Source organism: Myotis brandtii, unplaced genomic scaffold (genome assembly GCF_000412655.1).
Source record: "Myotis brandtii unplaced genomic scaffold, ASM41265v1 scaffold277, whole genome shotgun sequence".
Lineage (NCBI taxonomy): Eukaryota > Metazoa > Chordata > Mammalia > Chiroptera > Vespertilionidae > Myotis > Myotis brandtii.
The window spans coordinates 1,641,260-1,658,155 of record NW_005360548.1 but is presented as its reverse complement, the minus strand read 5'-3'; the positions used below and the strand labels follow the sequence as shown (position 1 = coordinate 1,658,155).

At 46.8% G+C, this 16,896-nt stretch overlaps 1 protein-coding gene across 3 annotated transcripts in view; it reads left to right on the top strand.

Annotated features, from left to right (window-relative positions):
- Positions 1–628: 628 nt before the first annotated feature.
- Positions 629–16,896, top strand: part of SAMD4B (sterile alpha motif domain containing 4B) — a 27,649-nt gene continuing 11,381 nt past the window's right edge. For 2 of the 3 annotated variants that reach the window (XM_014541756.1, XM_005868825.2), the window contains exons 1-2: positions 629–1,039; positions 13,764–14,234. In XM_014541756.1, coding sequence (XP_014397242.1) covers positions 844–1,039; positions 13,764–14,234 — 667 coding nt within the window. In that variant the 5' untranslated portion in view covers positions 629–843. The remainder of the gene's footprint in view (positions 1,040–13,763; positions 14,235–16,896) is intronic. The other variant, XM_005868826.2, reaches the window with a different exon arrangement.

The window sequence follows — 16,896 nt, the reverse complement described above, 5'->3', positions numbered from 1 at the left end:
GTAGGGCATGTGCTTGGGGTCATATGCCTGCGTAGTCAAGTCACCTGGGGCCAGGTCTCCATTAATTCAGATTTTTTTCCTATAATGTGCAGCCTCTCCTTTTCCCACTTCTGGAAAACCTTACCAACTTACTCTCTGCTTTAAATTCACATCCTTTGGCTCTAGTCGGTTTGGCTCAATAGATAAGAGTGTCAGCCTGCAGACTGAAGGGTCCCAGGTTCGATTCTGGTCAAGGGCACATGCCTCGGTTGCGGGCTCGATCTTCAGTAGGGGGCATGCAGGAGACAGCCAATCAATGATTCTCTCTCATCATTGATGTTTCGATCTCTCTCTCCCTCTCCCATCCTCTCTGAAACCAATTAAAATATATTAATAAATACACATCTTTTGGCCCTATGACAGCCAAGCCTGAGGGGTAGCATCTTAGGGTAGGTCTCTTGAGTCCTGATCAAGCCTTTTCTTTGGATCTGAAGATTGGAGGGATAGTTGGTTTAGTATCTGGTATTGGCTTCACCTTTCTCCTGGGAGCTCCACAGAGTGGATAGCCTGAAAGAGGAAGGCATGAAGACTCCTTCCCCCCTCAGCACCAGGTCATTTCCAGCTCCTTCATTCTATCTGACCCCTTGCTTCCTTTTGCAGGAGCCTGGAGAGGCGTGGCTGGACCAAGACCTTCCCCGATGTGAGCAGGTTTCCTCCCCCCACCACCTATTGCCACCACGCCAGGGAACGTCCTCAAGCCCTGGCCTTCAGGGAAGAGGTAACAGGAACCCGGAGCCGAGACCATGTGACGGCGCTGGCCCTGGCCACCGCCGTACCCCCCACCCTGGCCCCAGGCCCGGCACCATGATGTTCCGAGACCAGGTGGGCATCCTCGCTGGCTGGTTCAAGGGCTGGAATGAGTGTGAGCAGACAGTGGCCCTGCTGTCACTTCTGAAGCGGGTCACTCGCACCCAGGCTCGCTTCCTGCAGCTCTGTCTAGAACACTCCTTGGCGGACTGCAATGACATCCACCTGCTGGAGTCAGAGGCCAACAGTGCTGGTAAGTCTCCACCCCCAGAGATGGGAGTAGGAGGGAGACCTAGAACAGGAACAGATGTCAGATGGTTGAGGAGGCCTACCCAACAATGGTGCTAAGAAATGTGGGTTCTAGATTTGGTGGGTGGGGAGTCCCTGACCTCCCAAATTATCATCATGGCTTTCCTGGGGCTTTGTTGCTAATTATCCTCAGTCATGGAATGGGGGACTTCTGAGGGTGGGCAGTGCAAACTGGAAACTACCCACAGCAAAGGAAGAATCACGTAGGGTGGCTTGTCTGTGAAGTTGAAACAAACAGACTAAAGTCATTACCTATGAAAGGGGGATTGAAGGGGAGCATTAATTCATTTTTCAGGCTCCAGGACATCAGAGCTAGGAGGATATTTTAGAACTCTTCCAAATTTACAAGTCATCTTATACTATCCTTAACCCCTGAAAAATAAGTTGGACTTAAATCATAAACAGCTTCAAGAGAATATTGAATTTAAGATTAGTCCATTTCAGTTCCCTTACCACTCAGTAGAGCAGCGGTTGCCAACCTTTTGGACCTCATGGACCACCAGTGGTCCACGGACCACTGGTTGGTGACCGCTGCAGTAGAGAGTGCTCTGTCCCGTGAGGTTGGCACTGGTATGGGTAAGCCAGATTTTTCTAGAACCTCTCCCTAGGGCCCTGGGCATAAACAGGAGTCAGGTAAGAGAACCATCTCAAGAGACTCTGTTGAAGCCATTTTGGCCTTCTGGATCCCCACAGGCCTGATGGAGACCTGTTGTCCTTGGTAACAGGTGAGAGAGATGGAGGCAAGAGAAGAGGTCAAGTCATGCACACCTGAAAGCTAGCTGGAGAGAGGGACCCCATGTAAAGTGTGTCTAGACCCTTCCCACCTTCTTCCCCATAATAATAGTTCACACTGAGCCCTTACAGCAAGCCAAGTACTGGCTTTACTTTTTTTTTTTTTTCCAGAGAGGAAGGGAGAGGAAGAGAGAGATAGAAACATCAATGATGAGAGAATCATTGATCGGCTGCCTCCTGCATACCCCTTACTGGGGATCGAGCCCATGAATTGTGACCTCCTGGTTCATAGGTTGACACTCAACCACTGAGCCACACCGGCCAGGCCTGGCTTTACTTTTATAGTAACTTCGAAAGCAGTGTTCTTCGGTGTCTCTAAAGTCAAACGTCCCAGTTCTGTTATTGCCATACTTAATCTTTCTGAGCCTTGATTTCCTTGTCTTTAAACTCAAGTTGATATCTGACTTTACCTTCTAGGTGATTGTGAACTCTGAGACTAGTGCCTGTCATGTAGTAAACACTCAGTAAATGTAAATTGTTGTGTTTATTGTCAATAACTCATGTAGTCCTCCCAATAAACCCATGAGATAGATACTGTCATTATCCTCATTGTATAGGTCAGTGGTCGGCAAACTCATTAGTCAACAGAGCCAAATATCAACAGTACAACGGTTGAAATTTCTTTTGAGAGCCAAATTTTTTAAACTTAAACTATATAGGTAGGTACATTGTTACTAACTTAATTAGAGTACTCCTAAGGCTTAGGAAGAGCCACACTCAAAGGGCCAAAGAGCCGCATGTGGCTCACGAGCCACAGTTTGCCGACCACGGGTATAGGTGAAGAAGCCAGCATGGGCTGCTAGGATTAGGATTTGGGGAACCACAGCTGCCGTGCTTCCCTCATCTCCCCAGGATCACCTGCCTTAGAAACAGTCACCTGTATTTTACCCAGTCTTTAGGTACAAATCGCAGAAGCACCATGGTTGTAGGAGAAGATGGTTCTTCAGGCCAGGAGTCATACCAGCTTAAGTCCCAGTCTGGCAGACAGTGAGCAGCAGTAACCCAGCTTAGCTGCAGCAGGTCCAGAGCTCAGCCATTTGATATCCTTCTCACCCTCCCAAGCAGGGAGGACTCCCCTCTGCTCTAGCACCAGGGGCAGGAGTTTCGTGGTTGTAATATGGCTCTGCACCCAGAATGGGGGTTGCTTTGGGGCAGGCCAGTGTCTTATACATATCCTCACAATCCCATCTTGAGCAGGCAGTTGGATGAGCACTGAGTGCCAATCTTGACTACATATCAGATTCACCATTGTGCTTATTGCTGTTTATTTATTAGAGCATTTTTCGTTCTTTAGTTGTTTTTAAAACTTGTGATAAAATCAAACCATTTGAAAGGCGAAAAGTAAAGTCTCCCTTCCAGACTTCCATGTTCCCAATTTGTGTGTATTTTGTGAGATATTCTGTATGAACATAGTCATATTTTTCCTCCAGCTTTTTCATTGTTTTGATTGTTTTATTGCATAGAACACTGAGCATATTAACCAGTTGCTTTTTTTCACTTGAACAATAATAACTTGAAGATCATTACATATTCAGCACATACATGTATATATCATTGTTATTAATGGTGGCTTAGTAGTAAGAATAGGTAACATAGAATCCTACCTGTGTATCAAGCAGTACATTACCTTTATTACTCATTTAACCCTCCCAATAGCTCTGTGAGGTAGGTCTCACTATTTCCTCACTTTACAGATGAGGAGACTGCGGTCTGGGAAGGTTTAGTGACTTCCCAGAGTCATCTGGTCAGAAGTAGAGCTAGAATTTGACTTTATAGAGGTCTTGCTGTTGACCAGTAGACTCTACCACAGGCTATGTTCAGCTTTACTCTTATAAACAGTACTGTAATGAGTACCCTTTAATCATCTGTAGGATAAATTCCTAGAATTCTGTGGGATTGCTAAATTTGAAGTTATATGCATTTCAGTATTTATTATTACCACATTGCCCTTGAAGAACCCTTTGTACAAGGAACCTGAGGCCCATCCAAGATGGTTTGCATTGGTATGTTGGAGTTAATGCCTAACTAGTGTTGAGAATTGCTGTGGAATGAATTGACTAATGAATGAATATATGAATCAAGGTTTTTATCCTGAGTCCCATGTCAGAGAATATAACAAGCTAATACTTAGATGAATAGAGAAGTAGGGAAAACTTAGAATGAGAAAAGAGGGAGAGCCATGGTATGTTCCAGAGTCAACAGGAAGCCTGGCAGGATTAGAGCAAAGCACGACAGAGAAATTTGGTAGAGTCTTGGATGCCTCTTTTCTAAAAGGTAAATTTTGTTGGGCCTTTAATGCCTCTCTCCTAATAGTCATGGGGCTCCAAGACTAAGGAAGTCTGTGTCTTCTGACTTGCTCCCACAGTCAAGTAGAACAGCCACCTTGGTGAAGGAAGGAACTACTTCCTGGGCTTAGGTGCCTGCCTCGTGAAAGGAGCTGTATGCACCCTCTGTTATTCCTCCTCTGTTCATATGGCCTTCCCATTCCCTGGTGTTTCCCAAACTTAAATCATTGGCAGAATCACCTGGTGGGAGAGGAGGTGACTTAAAACTCAGATTCCTGGGCCCTTTACCCAGACCCACTTACTTAGAATCCTGAGGGGATAGGTTTGGGAACAAGTACCCAGGTTCTTCTGCTGAACCGGCAGTTTGAACAATGAAGCCCTGCTGGATGATTCATTTGTCATCCAGGAGTTCCAGATCCAGCTCTGCCACTAACACCTCTTGAGACCTGGGCCAGCCCCACCCCTCTTGGGCCTGAGGATCTACATCTGGAGAGTGAAGACATTGTTATAGATACTCTCCCAGTACCTTTTGGGTTCTGAAAGAATGTGCAAAGAAGGCAGACTTATGACCATGCATATTACTTTGTTTGGGGGCCCAGCACATTCTTCTAAAGCAATAGTTCTTAATATTTTATGAGATGGATCCATCAGTGAATCTGTCCCTCATCCCCACCAAGATGCACGCCTACTCCACAAACCAAATCTTGGGTCAGTCAGTCCACTAATTCCCTGTCTATTACAGGATCTGAAGTTCTTCAACTTTTTCAGATCCCTTCGGGCCAAGAGGGCTAAAACAGTAAGGCAGGTCCTCTGCCATCTTCTGGGTTTGTATTTCATATCTCACCCACCCAACCCTGGTACTTCCTCCAGTTCTCCCAGGGAGACTCTGGGTTCAGGTTTGGGTTTGGATCAGAGCTGCCCACCTGTCCATCTCCTCAGAAAGTGTAGGGAATGCAGAGGACTTGATTAAGGAAAGTGGGTCCTAACTCTGGCTTCATGTCAGAATCATCCAGGCTCTTTATTAAATGAACCTGTGGCCTGGGTCCTATTTCCAGAGATTCTGATGTTTTTTAAGCTCTCTAGTTGACTCTTGTGTGCATCCAGTGGAGAACCATTTGTCTTGATGTTGACACTGTTTCTGGGTGGGCCCAGAAAGGTGTTTAGGGTACTGTTTTGTGACATGTTGAGAGTGGGGGCTGTAGAAGAGGGCTCTGGTCTGGGCTGTCTCTTCCTCTCAAGCAACTGGGAAGTCCCCCAACCTAGGCAGCTAGCGTTGGTTTCATGGAAGCAGAATCTGAACAGGCAAGGAGAGTCCCCAGGTTTCCTTTTTGTCATCCCTGTTCCTTCTCCCAATGCTGTCTTCCCTGCCTGTTTGGAGTTATAACAGTAATTTTGTCTCTCTTTTCCCCTGATGCTGACTTGGACCAGAAGGGTGGGGCCAGAGAAGCTGAAATCCCCTTCCCTCCCTGATCCTATAGCTTCCTGAGTCACATTTCCTGCATTTCTTTCCTCCTCTTGTCCTCTGAGTCAGAGTCCCAATATCCAGCAGGTTTAAGCCCCTCCCTCCCTGGCTCACTGAAACTGGGTGGGGAAACTGAGGTCAGGAGGGGGCCATGACTGAGTGAGTCACTAGAGCTCAACTCTGATGCTTATACCCTCCCTTCAAACTCTACTGACATAGTTCATCAAACAAAAATGTAAGCCCCCAGAATCCCCCATGTTTATGTGAGCTGGAGTGAGGCAGAGGCGGCCATGTTTGGAGCCAAACCCCAGCCCCTCTAACTAGTGCCTGAGGCTGCCACGATTGTTGCAACAGCCAGCACATAAAAATGGGTTTGCTGTTATGGCAGTCTCCAAGATATATTTGGCTCCTGTGATTTGCCAGGACCCAGGTTCATGACCTACTTAGCTCTGATCACCTGGCCAAAAAGGGCACTCTTATGCAGTCTACCTCATCTTCTCTATACGTGTGGAGTCCAGGTTGGCAGCTTGGTGAGAATCAGCAGTTGGCATCATGGCATCCCTTAGCCCCTCTCCCCATCCACCCACCTCCAGAATTTCATCATGGCTTGTTGTGCTTCTGGCTCAGAAGAATCAGAGATGTTTATGTTTTGGTAAATAACTGTATGAAACTCCCCGATCCTGTTGGGAATCTTAAGAGGGAGACTCAGATGTGCCCTCCTATATAAATTGCTCCTCCCCCAGCCCCCAAAACAGCATGGGCTCTAAATCTTTAGCCAGGAACAGCAATGACAGTTAAAATGTATGGAACACTTTATACATGTTAGGTGCTATGCACAGTTGTCTCATTGAATTTTACTAGAGTCCTGTGATGAAGGGGTTTTTACTACCCCATATTGTACAGAAAAGGAGACCAAGACTCAGAGAGGTTAAAGGACTGGCCTGTGATTATGTTAACCTAGGTCATGGAGACAGAGCTGGGTTTTTCTAATCCAGGCAACTTTGCCTGTTAAACTTGTGCTCTTACTTAGTATACTCTGCTGGGACACAAGAGAGGGTAACCTGAGGTCAGGGGATCCTAGAAAGAACACATTATACACACATAGACACCACTATCTTCAGAGGGACCATCTGGGTTCAATTGTGCAGGTATTCATTGGGTCCCTGCTATGCCTCAACTCTGAGCCAGACTTTTCTGATCTGGGCAGGAAACTAGAAGTTCCATCCCCACCCCTCATCTGTAGCCCCAGCTGGGCTCACCCCAAGGGGCCTGAGGCTGCACAAATTCTTTGGACCAGTTCCACTGCTTACTGATGCTTCCCAGTCATGGGAGGCCCACCCTCCCAACACACCACCACACGGACACATAAACACACATTTCCCTAGGGTCCACAGTAGAACAAGGTCCTTCATTGAGCCCAATCCTTGGGGCTGTTCTGTCACATCCCATGGCAGTACCAGAGGAGAATCTGTGTCCCTTAGCCTTGGGGTCCCGGCAGTACCCTGGGGTGGGGGAGGGACTAGACAAGGCTTCTCTCTGTCCCAGATGCTTCTGGCAACCCTGAAGGCCTAAACAACAGTGATTGAGAACATCAGGATAGGGCTGAAAGGGCAGGCTGACTGCTGGAGAATGGAGAAAAACACCAATCTTTGAGTCATATACTGAGTGCTTACTATGGACAGACTGTCAGGTGCTTTCCATTTCATTGTTTCCCTAAATCCTCTTGGCAGCCCTATAATCCCTCTTTTACAGAGGAAGCATATTACCCATGCAACTGGGTGACACAGCTGGGATACAAGTCTTTGACTTTGTCCCTAATTTTAATCACTCTATTTTTTCTTCCTCTCATCAAGAACTGAAAACCCAGGGACTAAGTCAGAGAAATAAAGTGTCAGGGAGTTCCTTCCCATGTGATTCAGTGCCAGATGGAGCTGGGAGGACTGGAAAGGTGAAGGCTCTCTGAAGTCAGGAAGGCCTATCTGACCTTGGGAAGAGCCTTAGATCTGGAGATGATCTGAGACAGCTTTGTGGTCATGGGAACTAGTTCAAGAAAAGAGACAGATTGCCTGGCCGGTGTGTCTCAGTGGTTGAGCTTCCAGCCATGAACCAGGAGGTCATGGTTCAATTCCCAGTCAGGACACATGCCCAGGTTTCAGGCTCCATCCCCAGTAGGGGGTGTGCAGGAGGCAGGAAATCAATGTTTGTCTCTCATCAATGTTACTATCTATCCCTCTCCCTTTCTCTCTCTCTAAAATCAATAAAAACATTTAAAAAGAAAGATTTTTTTTTAAAAAAAGAGAAGAGACAGATGGAGAGGATGAAATTTTCTAGCCTTGAGTAGCAGGTCCTAAAGGGAATCTGCAAAGCCAGGGACAGGGGGGAAAAAAAGATACCTGGCATTGGAGAGATAGTAGAGGGGTATGGGTGAAGTTCCTCCCAATTCTGGAGGCAGGCAGCCCTGGATTTGGATCTTGGCTCTTCCCTTTGGGGAAGTGACTTCACCTTTCCAAATCCATTTCCTCATCTTCAAGATAGGGATGCTAAAACAGGGTTGGGTTGAGAATGAAAAGCAAGTATGTTCTTAGCATAGAGTCTGGCTCATAGTAAATGCTCAGTTATTACTATTACTAGAGGCCCAGTGCACGAAATTAGTACGGGGGGGTGGGGGGTGTCCCTCAGCCCGGCCTTATGCCCTCTCGCAGTCCGGGTAGGGTCCCTAGGCCTGGCCGGCAATCAGGACCTATCGGGACTTTCCTTCCCCTGGCTGCCGGCAGCTGGCCCTGCCCCTGCTGCTGCCACTGCTTGCCATCTGTGCGGCACTGCCCCCTCCCCCCACCCCGCCACCGGTCAGTGGGGTGCAATAGCTGGTCAGCCCCACACACCTGCCACAGCATCACTGGCCGGTGGCCTGGGCCTCCCTTTGTGGGGTGATTGCGGGGTGATGGCAGGGCCCCCCAACTAATCGCATTGCACCCGCCTTGGCTGGCCTGGCACCAGTGTGTGTCATAGCATGGTCATCCGGAAGGTTGTCCGGATGGTCGTTCTGCTGTTTGGTCGTTCAGTCAATTTGCATATTATGCTTTTATTATTATAGATTGTATACTACAGTAGTCCCCCCTTTTATCTGTGGTTTTGCATTCCATGGTTTCAGTTACCCACAGTCAAACATGGTCCAAAAATATTCAATGCAAAATTCCAGAAATAAACAATTCATAAGTTTTAAGTTGTGTACCATTCTCAGTATCATGAAGAAATCTCACACTGTCCCACTCCATCCCACCTGGAATGTGAATTGTCCCTTTGTCCAGTGTATTGTGTTGTATACACTGACTACCTCATTCATCACTTAGTAGCCATCTTGGTTATCAGATATTTTGGGGGAGAGAGACCACATTCACATAATATTTATTGCAGTATCCTACCTAATAAAGAGGGAATATGCTAATTGACCCTCACATTGTCGTAAAGATGGCGGTGCCCACAGCCAATAAGGAGGTAATATGCTAATTGACTGTCCCACCCTCAAAGATGGCGGTGCCCACAGCCACAAGATGGTGGCGCCCAGTCCCCTCAGCCCCACCAGGGTGGCAAGCACGCGGCAAGGCCAGGCCCGCCCCCAGGCAGGTGCAGCCGCTCCGCGCAGCTGCCCAGGGCTGGCCCGAGGCGCAAGCAAGCCTCAGCTATTGACTGCCCAGCCACCCAGGGCTGCCCGAGGCTCAGGTAACCAGGGCCGGCCGAGACTTGTGCTGCGGCAGCAGCAGAGGTGTGATGGGGTGTCGCCTTCCCCTGATCACCGGGTTGCCTCCCACCCCTGAGGCTCCCGGACTGTGAGAGGGGGCAGGCCGGGCTGAGGGGACCCCCTTCTAGTGCATGAAATTTTATGCACCGGGCCTCTAGTACTGTTATAATTCTTATGTTATTATTGTTGCTAATCTTTTACCGTGTCTAATTTATAAACTAAACTTTATCATACTATGTATGTATGGGGGGAAATAGTATATAAAGGTTCCATACTATCTGTGGTTTCAGGTATCAACTGGGGGTCTTGGAAACTCCATGGATAAGGTGGGGGATTACTGTATTAATGTTCTATTTTGGTCAGTAATATGGGCATAGCATGAATTGATAATCTGAATAAATGGATGAATCCATGGGCACTTCAACAGGTGTTCTCTAGGAAGCTTAGAGCAGAGAGTCCCAGGCCAAGAAAATGTGCAGTTATATATGGCCAGGAGTTGGGAGTTGTGTGTGTGAGTCATTTTCCCAGAGCTACAAACTTAGGCAGAATTAGAAGTTTATGTGAATTCCTAAGCCATAGATTTCCAAACAGGTCATTAAAAGAAAGAGAGGTGCAAAGGGTTTTTATGCAAAGTTCCCAGTGGCCAGGTGTAGGAGACCCGAGGTCCTTGGAACCTTAAGCCCTAAGGAAGTTGTGTTGAGACACTTCAGATGCAGGGCTCACTTGAAATCCAGATGCCTAGAATTCTGGGGCTCTCCTTATATACATGCTTATTCCCAGCCTGTCTGTTTCCTGTGCTGGGAGTTGGCTGTGCCCACTGGGTATTTGAAGGGAAGGAACCATGATAAGATATAATAACTGATCCTAGAAATAACAGCTAATGTTTACTAAGGACTCACTGTGTGCTATGGTCTCACTTAATTCATAGCAGCCATGCCAGGTAGGAATGATTCTGAGCCCCACTCTACAGATAGAGAAAGTAGAGCTCAGTGAAGAGATTACATTTGCCCAGAGTCCCATGGTCATTAAGTGGGAGAGAAGGGACCTAAGCTATGTCTCTACCTTTTCTTTTTTTATCCTCACCCAAGGATATTTTTTCCATTGATTTATTTTTAAAGAGGGAGTGGAGGGGAGGGAGATAGGGGAGAGAAAGGGAGATATTGATGTGAGAGAGACACATCGATTGGCTGCCTCCTGCTTGCACTGCAATTGGGGCCAGGGATCAAGCCTGCAACCGAGGTACATGCCCTTGACCGGGAATTGAACCTCTGACCTTTTGGTCTGCAGCCAACACTCTAACCACTGAGCAACCGGCCAGGGCTGCCTTTTCTTTTTCATGACCCACCTAACTAGAGTGCTAGCTCTGTTGGTTAGAGCCACCTCCTTTGCCCCTTTCCAGGACCTTACCAGTAGCCCAATAGCTCATTTCAGAACAACCTTGTTAGATATTTGCAAATTGTTGCCTTGGCTGCAGGTATTAGCTCAATTGCTCAATTAGCAGAGTTGGCCCCAGCCCTTGATCATTCTCTCTTTACTCAGGTATTGGTATTCTTGGAGTTTTTTTTTTTTTTTTTTTTTTTTTTGCCCTGTCAGCATTACACGCCATCCTCTACTCTATTGAGCTAGTCTTGGAAGGGGTAACAGGGTTTTTTTGTTTGTTTGTGGGTTTTTTTCAGAGAGGAAAGGAGAGGGAGAGAGAGAGAGAAACATCAATGATGAGAGAACCATTGATGGGGCTGCCTCTTGCACACTTCCCACTAGGGACTAAACCTGCAACCTGGGCATGTGCCCTGACCAGGAATCGAACTGAGACCATAGATCAACGCTCAACCATTGAGCTACACTTGCTGGGCTGGGTAACAGGGTTTTCAAGGAAGATAGACCTGTAACAGTTCTCCCAAAGCCTCCTTTTATAACCAGCCTGGGGCCTTATCCTTAGGGAGCTCTCTTCTGGGTCAAGAGGGGAAACCTGGCTCATCTCCACAGGACAGACTCAGGTCTTCAGACTGTGGGGTTGGGAGGAAACATCACCATGGCATGGAGTAGCCAGGAGAGACTTCTCAGAGGAAGATAGGTTTTGGCAGTCATAAAAGACATAGAATTTGGATAGGAGGAAAGAGACTGTTGTAGGGTAAATCCTTGAATCTTAGCTTGAGTGGAAGCTTAGATGAATGTGGCCTGGAGAAAGGCCCAGCGAAGATGGGGATATCCTGAGTTAAGTCTTTATCTGGAGTGATAAGAGGTAAGGAGTGTCCTGGAAATGATGGTGATGTAGGGTTAGGAGTTCTTGAACTTTAGTCTATTGGTGCTGGTTACCATTGTAACCTCCTGGTCAGGAACATGACATCTTGGTGTGCTTTAGGAAGATAAATTCATCTGGGTTTATGGGACAGGTTGAAGGGGGGGAATGTAGAGGCAGAGACTAAACAACAATGAGCATTTATTAAACAAAAGGTGTCCCAAAATTTACGCAAGAAGTAATTTTGATAGAAAACACAGGTTTATAATTAAAAATTGTAAATTTTTTATTGATTCATAAAGTATACAGTATAGGGTTATGTATGGAATAGTATATCGGGTAAATGGCCTCCACGGCTTTGCTGGCACACACGCACTCTTTTGTTGAAATTTTCCATAACAAAAGAGTGCGTATGTGCCAGCAAAGCCGTGGAGGCCATTTACCCGATATGCTATTCCATACATAACCCTATACTGTATACTTTATGAATCAATAAAAAATTTACAATTTTTAATTATAAACCTGTGTTTTCTATCAAAATTACTTCTTGCGTGAATTTTGGGACACCCTTTACTAGAGGCCTGGTGCGTGGATTCATGCACCAGTGGAGTCCCTCAGCCTGGCCTGCAGAGATTGGGCCGAAAACAACTCTCCAATATCCCCCAAGGGGTCCTGCATTGTGAGAGGGTGCAGGCCAGGCCGAGGGACCCCACCAGTGCACGAATCTGTGCACTAGGCCTCTAGTATGCATATAAGATCTTTGGTTAATCTCTTCCCACCTTCCCCACTTCCCCCTTCCCTCTGAGATTCATCAGTTGTTCCATGTTTCCATGCCTGTGGTTTCCGCTCCTGCATTGAGCGTCTGTCCCCTGGTGGTCAGTGCACATCATAGCAACCAGTCAGATGGTTGCTTAGGCTTTTATATATATTGATGTTCTGTATCCCAGGCCACTTTCCATTCTTTATTAACTCATTGAGTCTCAAAGCAACACTGTGAATTGGGTGCTGTAATTGTCTCCAAAATTTTTTAGGTGAAGAAATCAGTGTTAGTGAGGTTTAAGGTGACATGCCCAAGGTCTAGCTAGTAAGTTGGGGGGGTTATACTATATGATTCTAGACTCCAAGCTTTTAATCACTGTCTTCTCTCTTTTTTTAATGTTTTTTATTTTTATTTTTTTAAATATATTTTATTGATTTTTTACAGAGAGGAGGGGAGAGGGATAGAGAGTTAGAAACATCGATGAGAGAGAAACATCGATCAGCTGCCTCCTGCACACCCCCTACTGGGGACGTGCCTGCAACCAAGGTACATGCCCTTGACCAGAATCGAGCCAAACAGGTTAGGGCAATGTTTTTTTATTGATTTTAGAGAGAGAAATAGAAACATCAGTGATGAGAGAGAATCATCAATCAGCTGCCTCCTACACGCTGCCCACTGGATATAAAGCCTGAAACCCAGGCATATGTGCCCAGACCAGGAACCATGATGTCTTGCTTCATGAGTCGAAGCTCAAACATTGAACCACATCTGCCAGGCGATCACTGTCCTCCTAATCAGGAAGGAGGCTTTTTTGATATGGAAAGTGGGTAGGGGCCCTAAGATAAAGAATAAGAAGAGTAGCCTTAGCCAATTTGACTCAGTAGATAGAGCGTCCACCCACGGACTAAAGGGTCCTGGATTCCATTCTGGTCAAGGGCATGTTCCTGGATTGCAGGTTCGATCTCCAACCCCAGTCAGGGCATATCTGAGAGGCAACCAACTGATGTGTTCCTCTCACATCAATGTTTCTTTGTGTGTTTCTCCCCCCTTCCTTCCATGCTCTCTAAAAACAGTAGAAAAATATCCTCAGATGAAGATTAACAACAACAAAAAAGTAAGAGTAGGCCTTGGAGATAGGGAGCTCATATCAAATTCTGAGCAAATTTGGGAGCTACAGCAGGTTTTTCGAGAGTAGGAGTGATGGAACCAGGAAAAATTACTCTGGAAGCAGGATGCATATGTTTGATCTCACCTATATAAGGATCAAGGTTGGGTTCATGAAAGAAGGGAGAAGAGATTGGAGCTGAGGGAGCAGGCTATAGGTCCCTCTCCTTGGGTTTATAGGAGTTCGCCACTTTGGCTCCCCTAACATTCTCTCGTCTCCTTTGCAGCCATCGTCAGCCAGTGGCAGCAGGAGTCCAAAGAGAAGGTAGTGTCTCTCCTGCTGTCCCATCTGCCCCTGCTTCAGCCACGCAACACGGAGGCCAAGTCGGAGTACATGAGGCTGCTACAGAAAGTGCTGGCCTACTCGATCGAGAGCAATGCCTTCATCGAGGAGAGCCGCCAGCTGCTCTCTTATGCCCTCATCCACCCGGCCACCACACTGGAGGACCGCAACTCACTGGCCCTCTGGCTGAGCCACCTGGAAGAGCGGCTGGCTAGTGGCTTCCGCACCCGGCCCGAGCCCACTTACCACTCTCGCCAGGGCTCAGATGAGTGGGGGGGGCCTGCAGAGCTGGGCCCTAGGGAGGCAGGGTCAGGCTGGCAGGACAAGCCACCCCGGGAAAATGGACACGTTCCCTTCCACTCACCCAGCTCTGTGCCGCCAGTCATCAACAGTATTGGGAGCAACGCAAATGCAGGTGATGGGGTAGTGAGTCCCAGGAGGTCATGCCTACTTGAAAAGGGACAGACTGGGCTATCTCTTTACTTGCTCTGTGGCCCTGGGAAAGTCACATAACCTCTCTGGGCCTCACCTTATGAGGGAGTGCAGAGGTGGTGAACTGGCATTCCCAGAGCTATGTCTGACCTACAGATATGTTTTGTTGAGCCCAGACTCAACTTTGATTTTATTTGTTGTGTTTTTAAATAAATTTGGTAATATAAGAAATCGAATTTTTCCCTAAAAATCCACATTTTAGCTTCTCTTGAAAAGTCAAAAGATCTGGCAGCTCAAGGCCTGTATTTCTGGTGGCAACAGTAAGATGGAATTTAACATTGGTCATCCCTTTTACACCCTACACATGTGCCCCAGTCAGCCTCTGCCTCCACCACTATCCTTCTTTGGTGATATCTGATACCTGCCTGGCCTCTGAAGGCATTAAATTAATGACATAATCTGAGGTCCCTTCTAGCTCAGACGTTCTGGATTTTTGTATCTGGCCTCAGATTAATGCGTTGTGTCTATGAAATGTTTCCAAGCCTGTTCATTTAAGCTGTAATTCATGCTGCTGTGCATTAGTAATAGTAAGTAACATTGTTGAGCATTGACTATACTTAATACTTTTCACACATGATCTCATTTCACCCTCATTACAACCATATTATTATCACCATTCTACAGATGAGAACACTGAGACCCAGGAGGTAAAATCATGTTTTCAAGTTCACACATAGAACAAGTGGTGGACCTGGCCAAGGTTCAGACCCAGGGATTCTTCCACCTGAGCCTGCCTCTGATCATTGCACTGGCCTCCAACTAAGTGGTTTTGAAAGGGCTCTCTTATTAAGCACCCTGAAGGCTGGGGTGAGCAGGAGGAGCTGGTATTACAATGAGTTTTTGAAATGTTAGTTGAAATGAACAGGATAAGAGAGTGATATTTTTAAGGATTGGTAAAGTAACATGACCTGACTCAAAGCAAGAGGTTTCTAAGATCCTCATTGGTTAAAGCAGGCCAGGAAAAAGTGGCAGTGACATGTCATTCGTGCCAGTGGATGGGGTGAACCCTGGGTCTCTGGTGCCCAGCTGTATGGCACCTAGCACACAACAGTTACCCCCTGAGCCTCTTTCTTCTCCAGTTAAATATGTATGTCCTGGTAGCCTCCCTCCTCCCTCCCAGGTGCTAGTGAGAATCAGGGAAGATAGAGGGATAGGGGGCATTTCTAGGAAATATAGCAAACCAAGGTGTTTTCCAATCTCAGAGCATGACAATTTCTGGGTCCAGGTTGGGAGGATATATTAATGATAATTCTAGTTAAAATATATTAAGTGTTTAGTCTTTGCCAAGAGCTGTTCTGAGAACTTTATACCTATGCATTCATTAGTTGTCACAGAAAAGTCATTTGTCCAAGGTGGTGTAGCGAGAATTTATTATTATTTTGTTGTTGTAGTTGTTAATCCTTACCTAAGGATATTCCCCATTGATTTTCAGAGAGTGGAAAGGAGAGGGAGAGACAGAAAGAGAAACATCCATGTGAGAGAGACATATCAATTGGTCCTCTCTGCACAGGCCCGGACCAGGGCCCAAATGGAGCCTGCAACCAAGATACATGCCCTTGACCAGAATCGAACCTCTGACCCTGCAGTCCGCAGGCTGATGCTCCATCCACTGAGCCAAACCAGCCATGGTGTAGCCAAAATTTAAGTCTAAGCAGACTGGCTCCATAGCTCATATTTTTTTTTTTTTTTAATGGAAGGGAGAGAGAGATAGAAACATCAATGATGAGAGAGAATCATTGATCGGCTGCCTCCTGCACACCTCCTACTGGGGATCGAGCCCACAACCTGGGCATGTGCCCTTGACCAGAATCGAACCCGGGACCCTTCGATCCACAGGCCAACGCTCTATCCACTAAGCCAAACCAGCTAGGACCATAGCTCATACTCTTTTTTTTTTTTTTTTAATTGATTTTTTACAGAAAGGAAGGAAGAGGGATAGAGAGTTAGAAACATTGATGAGAGAGAAACATCGATCAGCTGCCTCCTGCACACCCCCTACTGGGGATGTGCCCGCAACCAAGGTACATGCCCTTGACCGGAATCGAACCTGGGACCCTTGAGTCCGCAGGCTGATGCTCTATCCACTGAGCCAAACTGAGTAATTAAGTCATACTCTTAACTACTGTGCTACAATGGCTCCACCTAAAAGTGATCTCCCGAAGATACTCATACCTCATTAAGAGGAGGGTGCCCATACATTTCTTCTCCCCATGATGGGGACTGCAGGTACTGCAGGACCAAGCTGGAACAATATTGGATGGGGGTTTGAACCAGAAGAGAGAAAGGAATTGGGCATTCCAAATAAAGAGCACAGCATGATTTGAAGGTATGGGGGTGGCAGATTGGAGGAGACAGTATGAAGACAGGTCTGGCAGGACTTGAGAGGTGTAAGGATTTAAATGAGTAATGGCAGCAAACATTCATGTTTACCATGTGCCTGCCCCTGTACCAAGGACTTCATAGAGAAATGGAGGTGGGGGGCAAATGAAGTGACTTACCTGGGATCATGCAGTTAATAGGTGGCCAAGCCAGGATTAAACTCAAGTCTGTCTTGACTCCCAAATCTCAGCATGTTAGGGCCACAT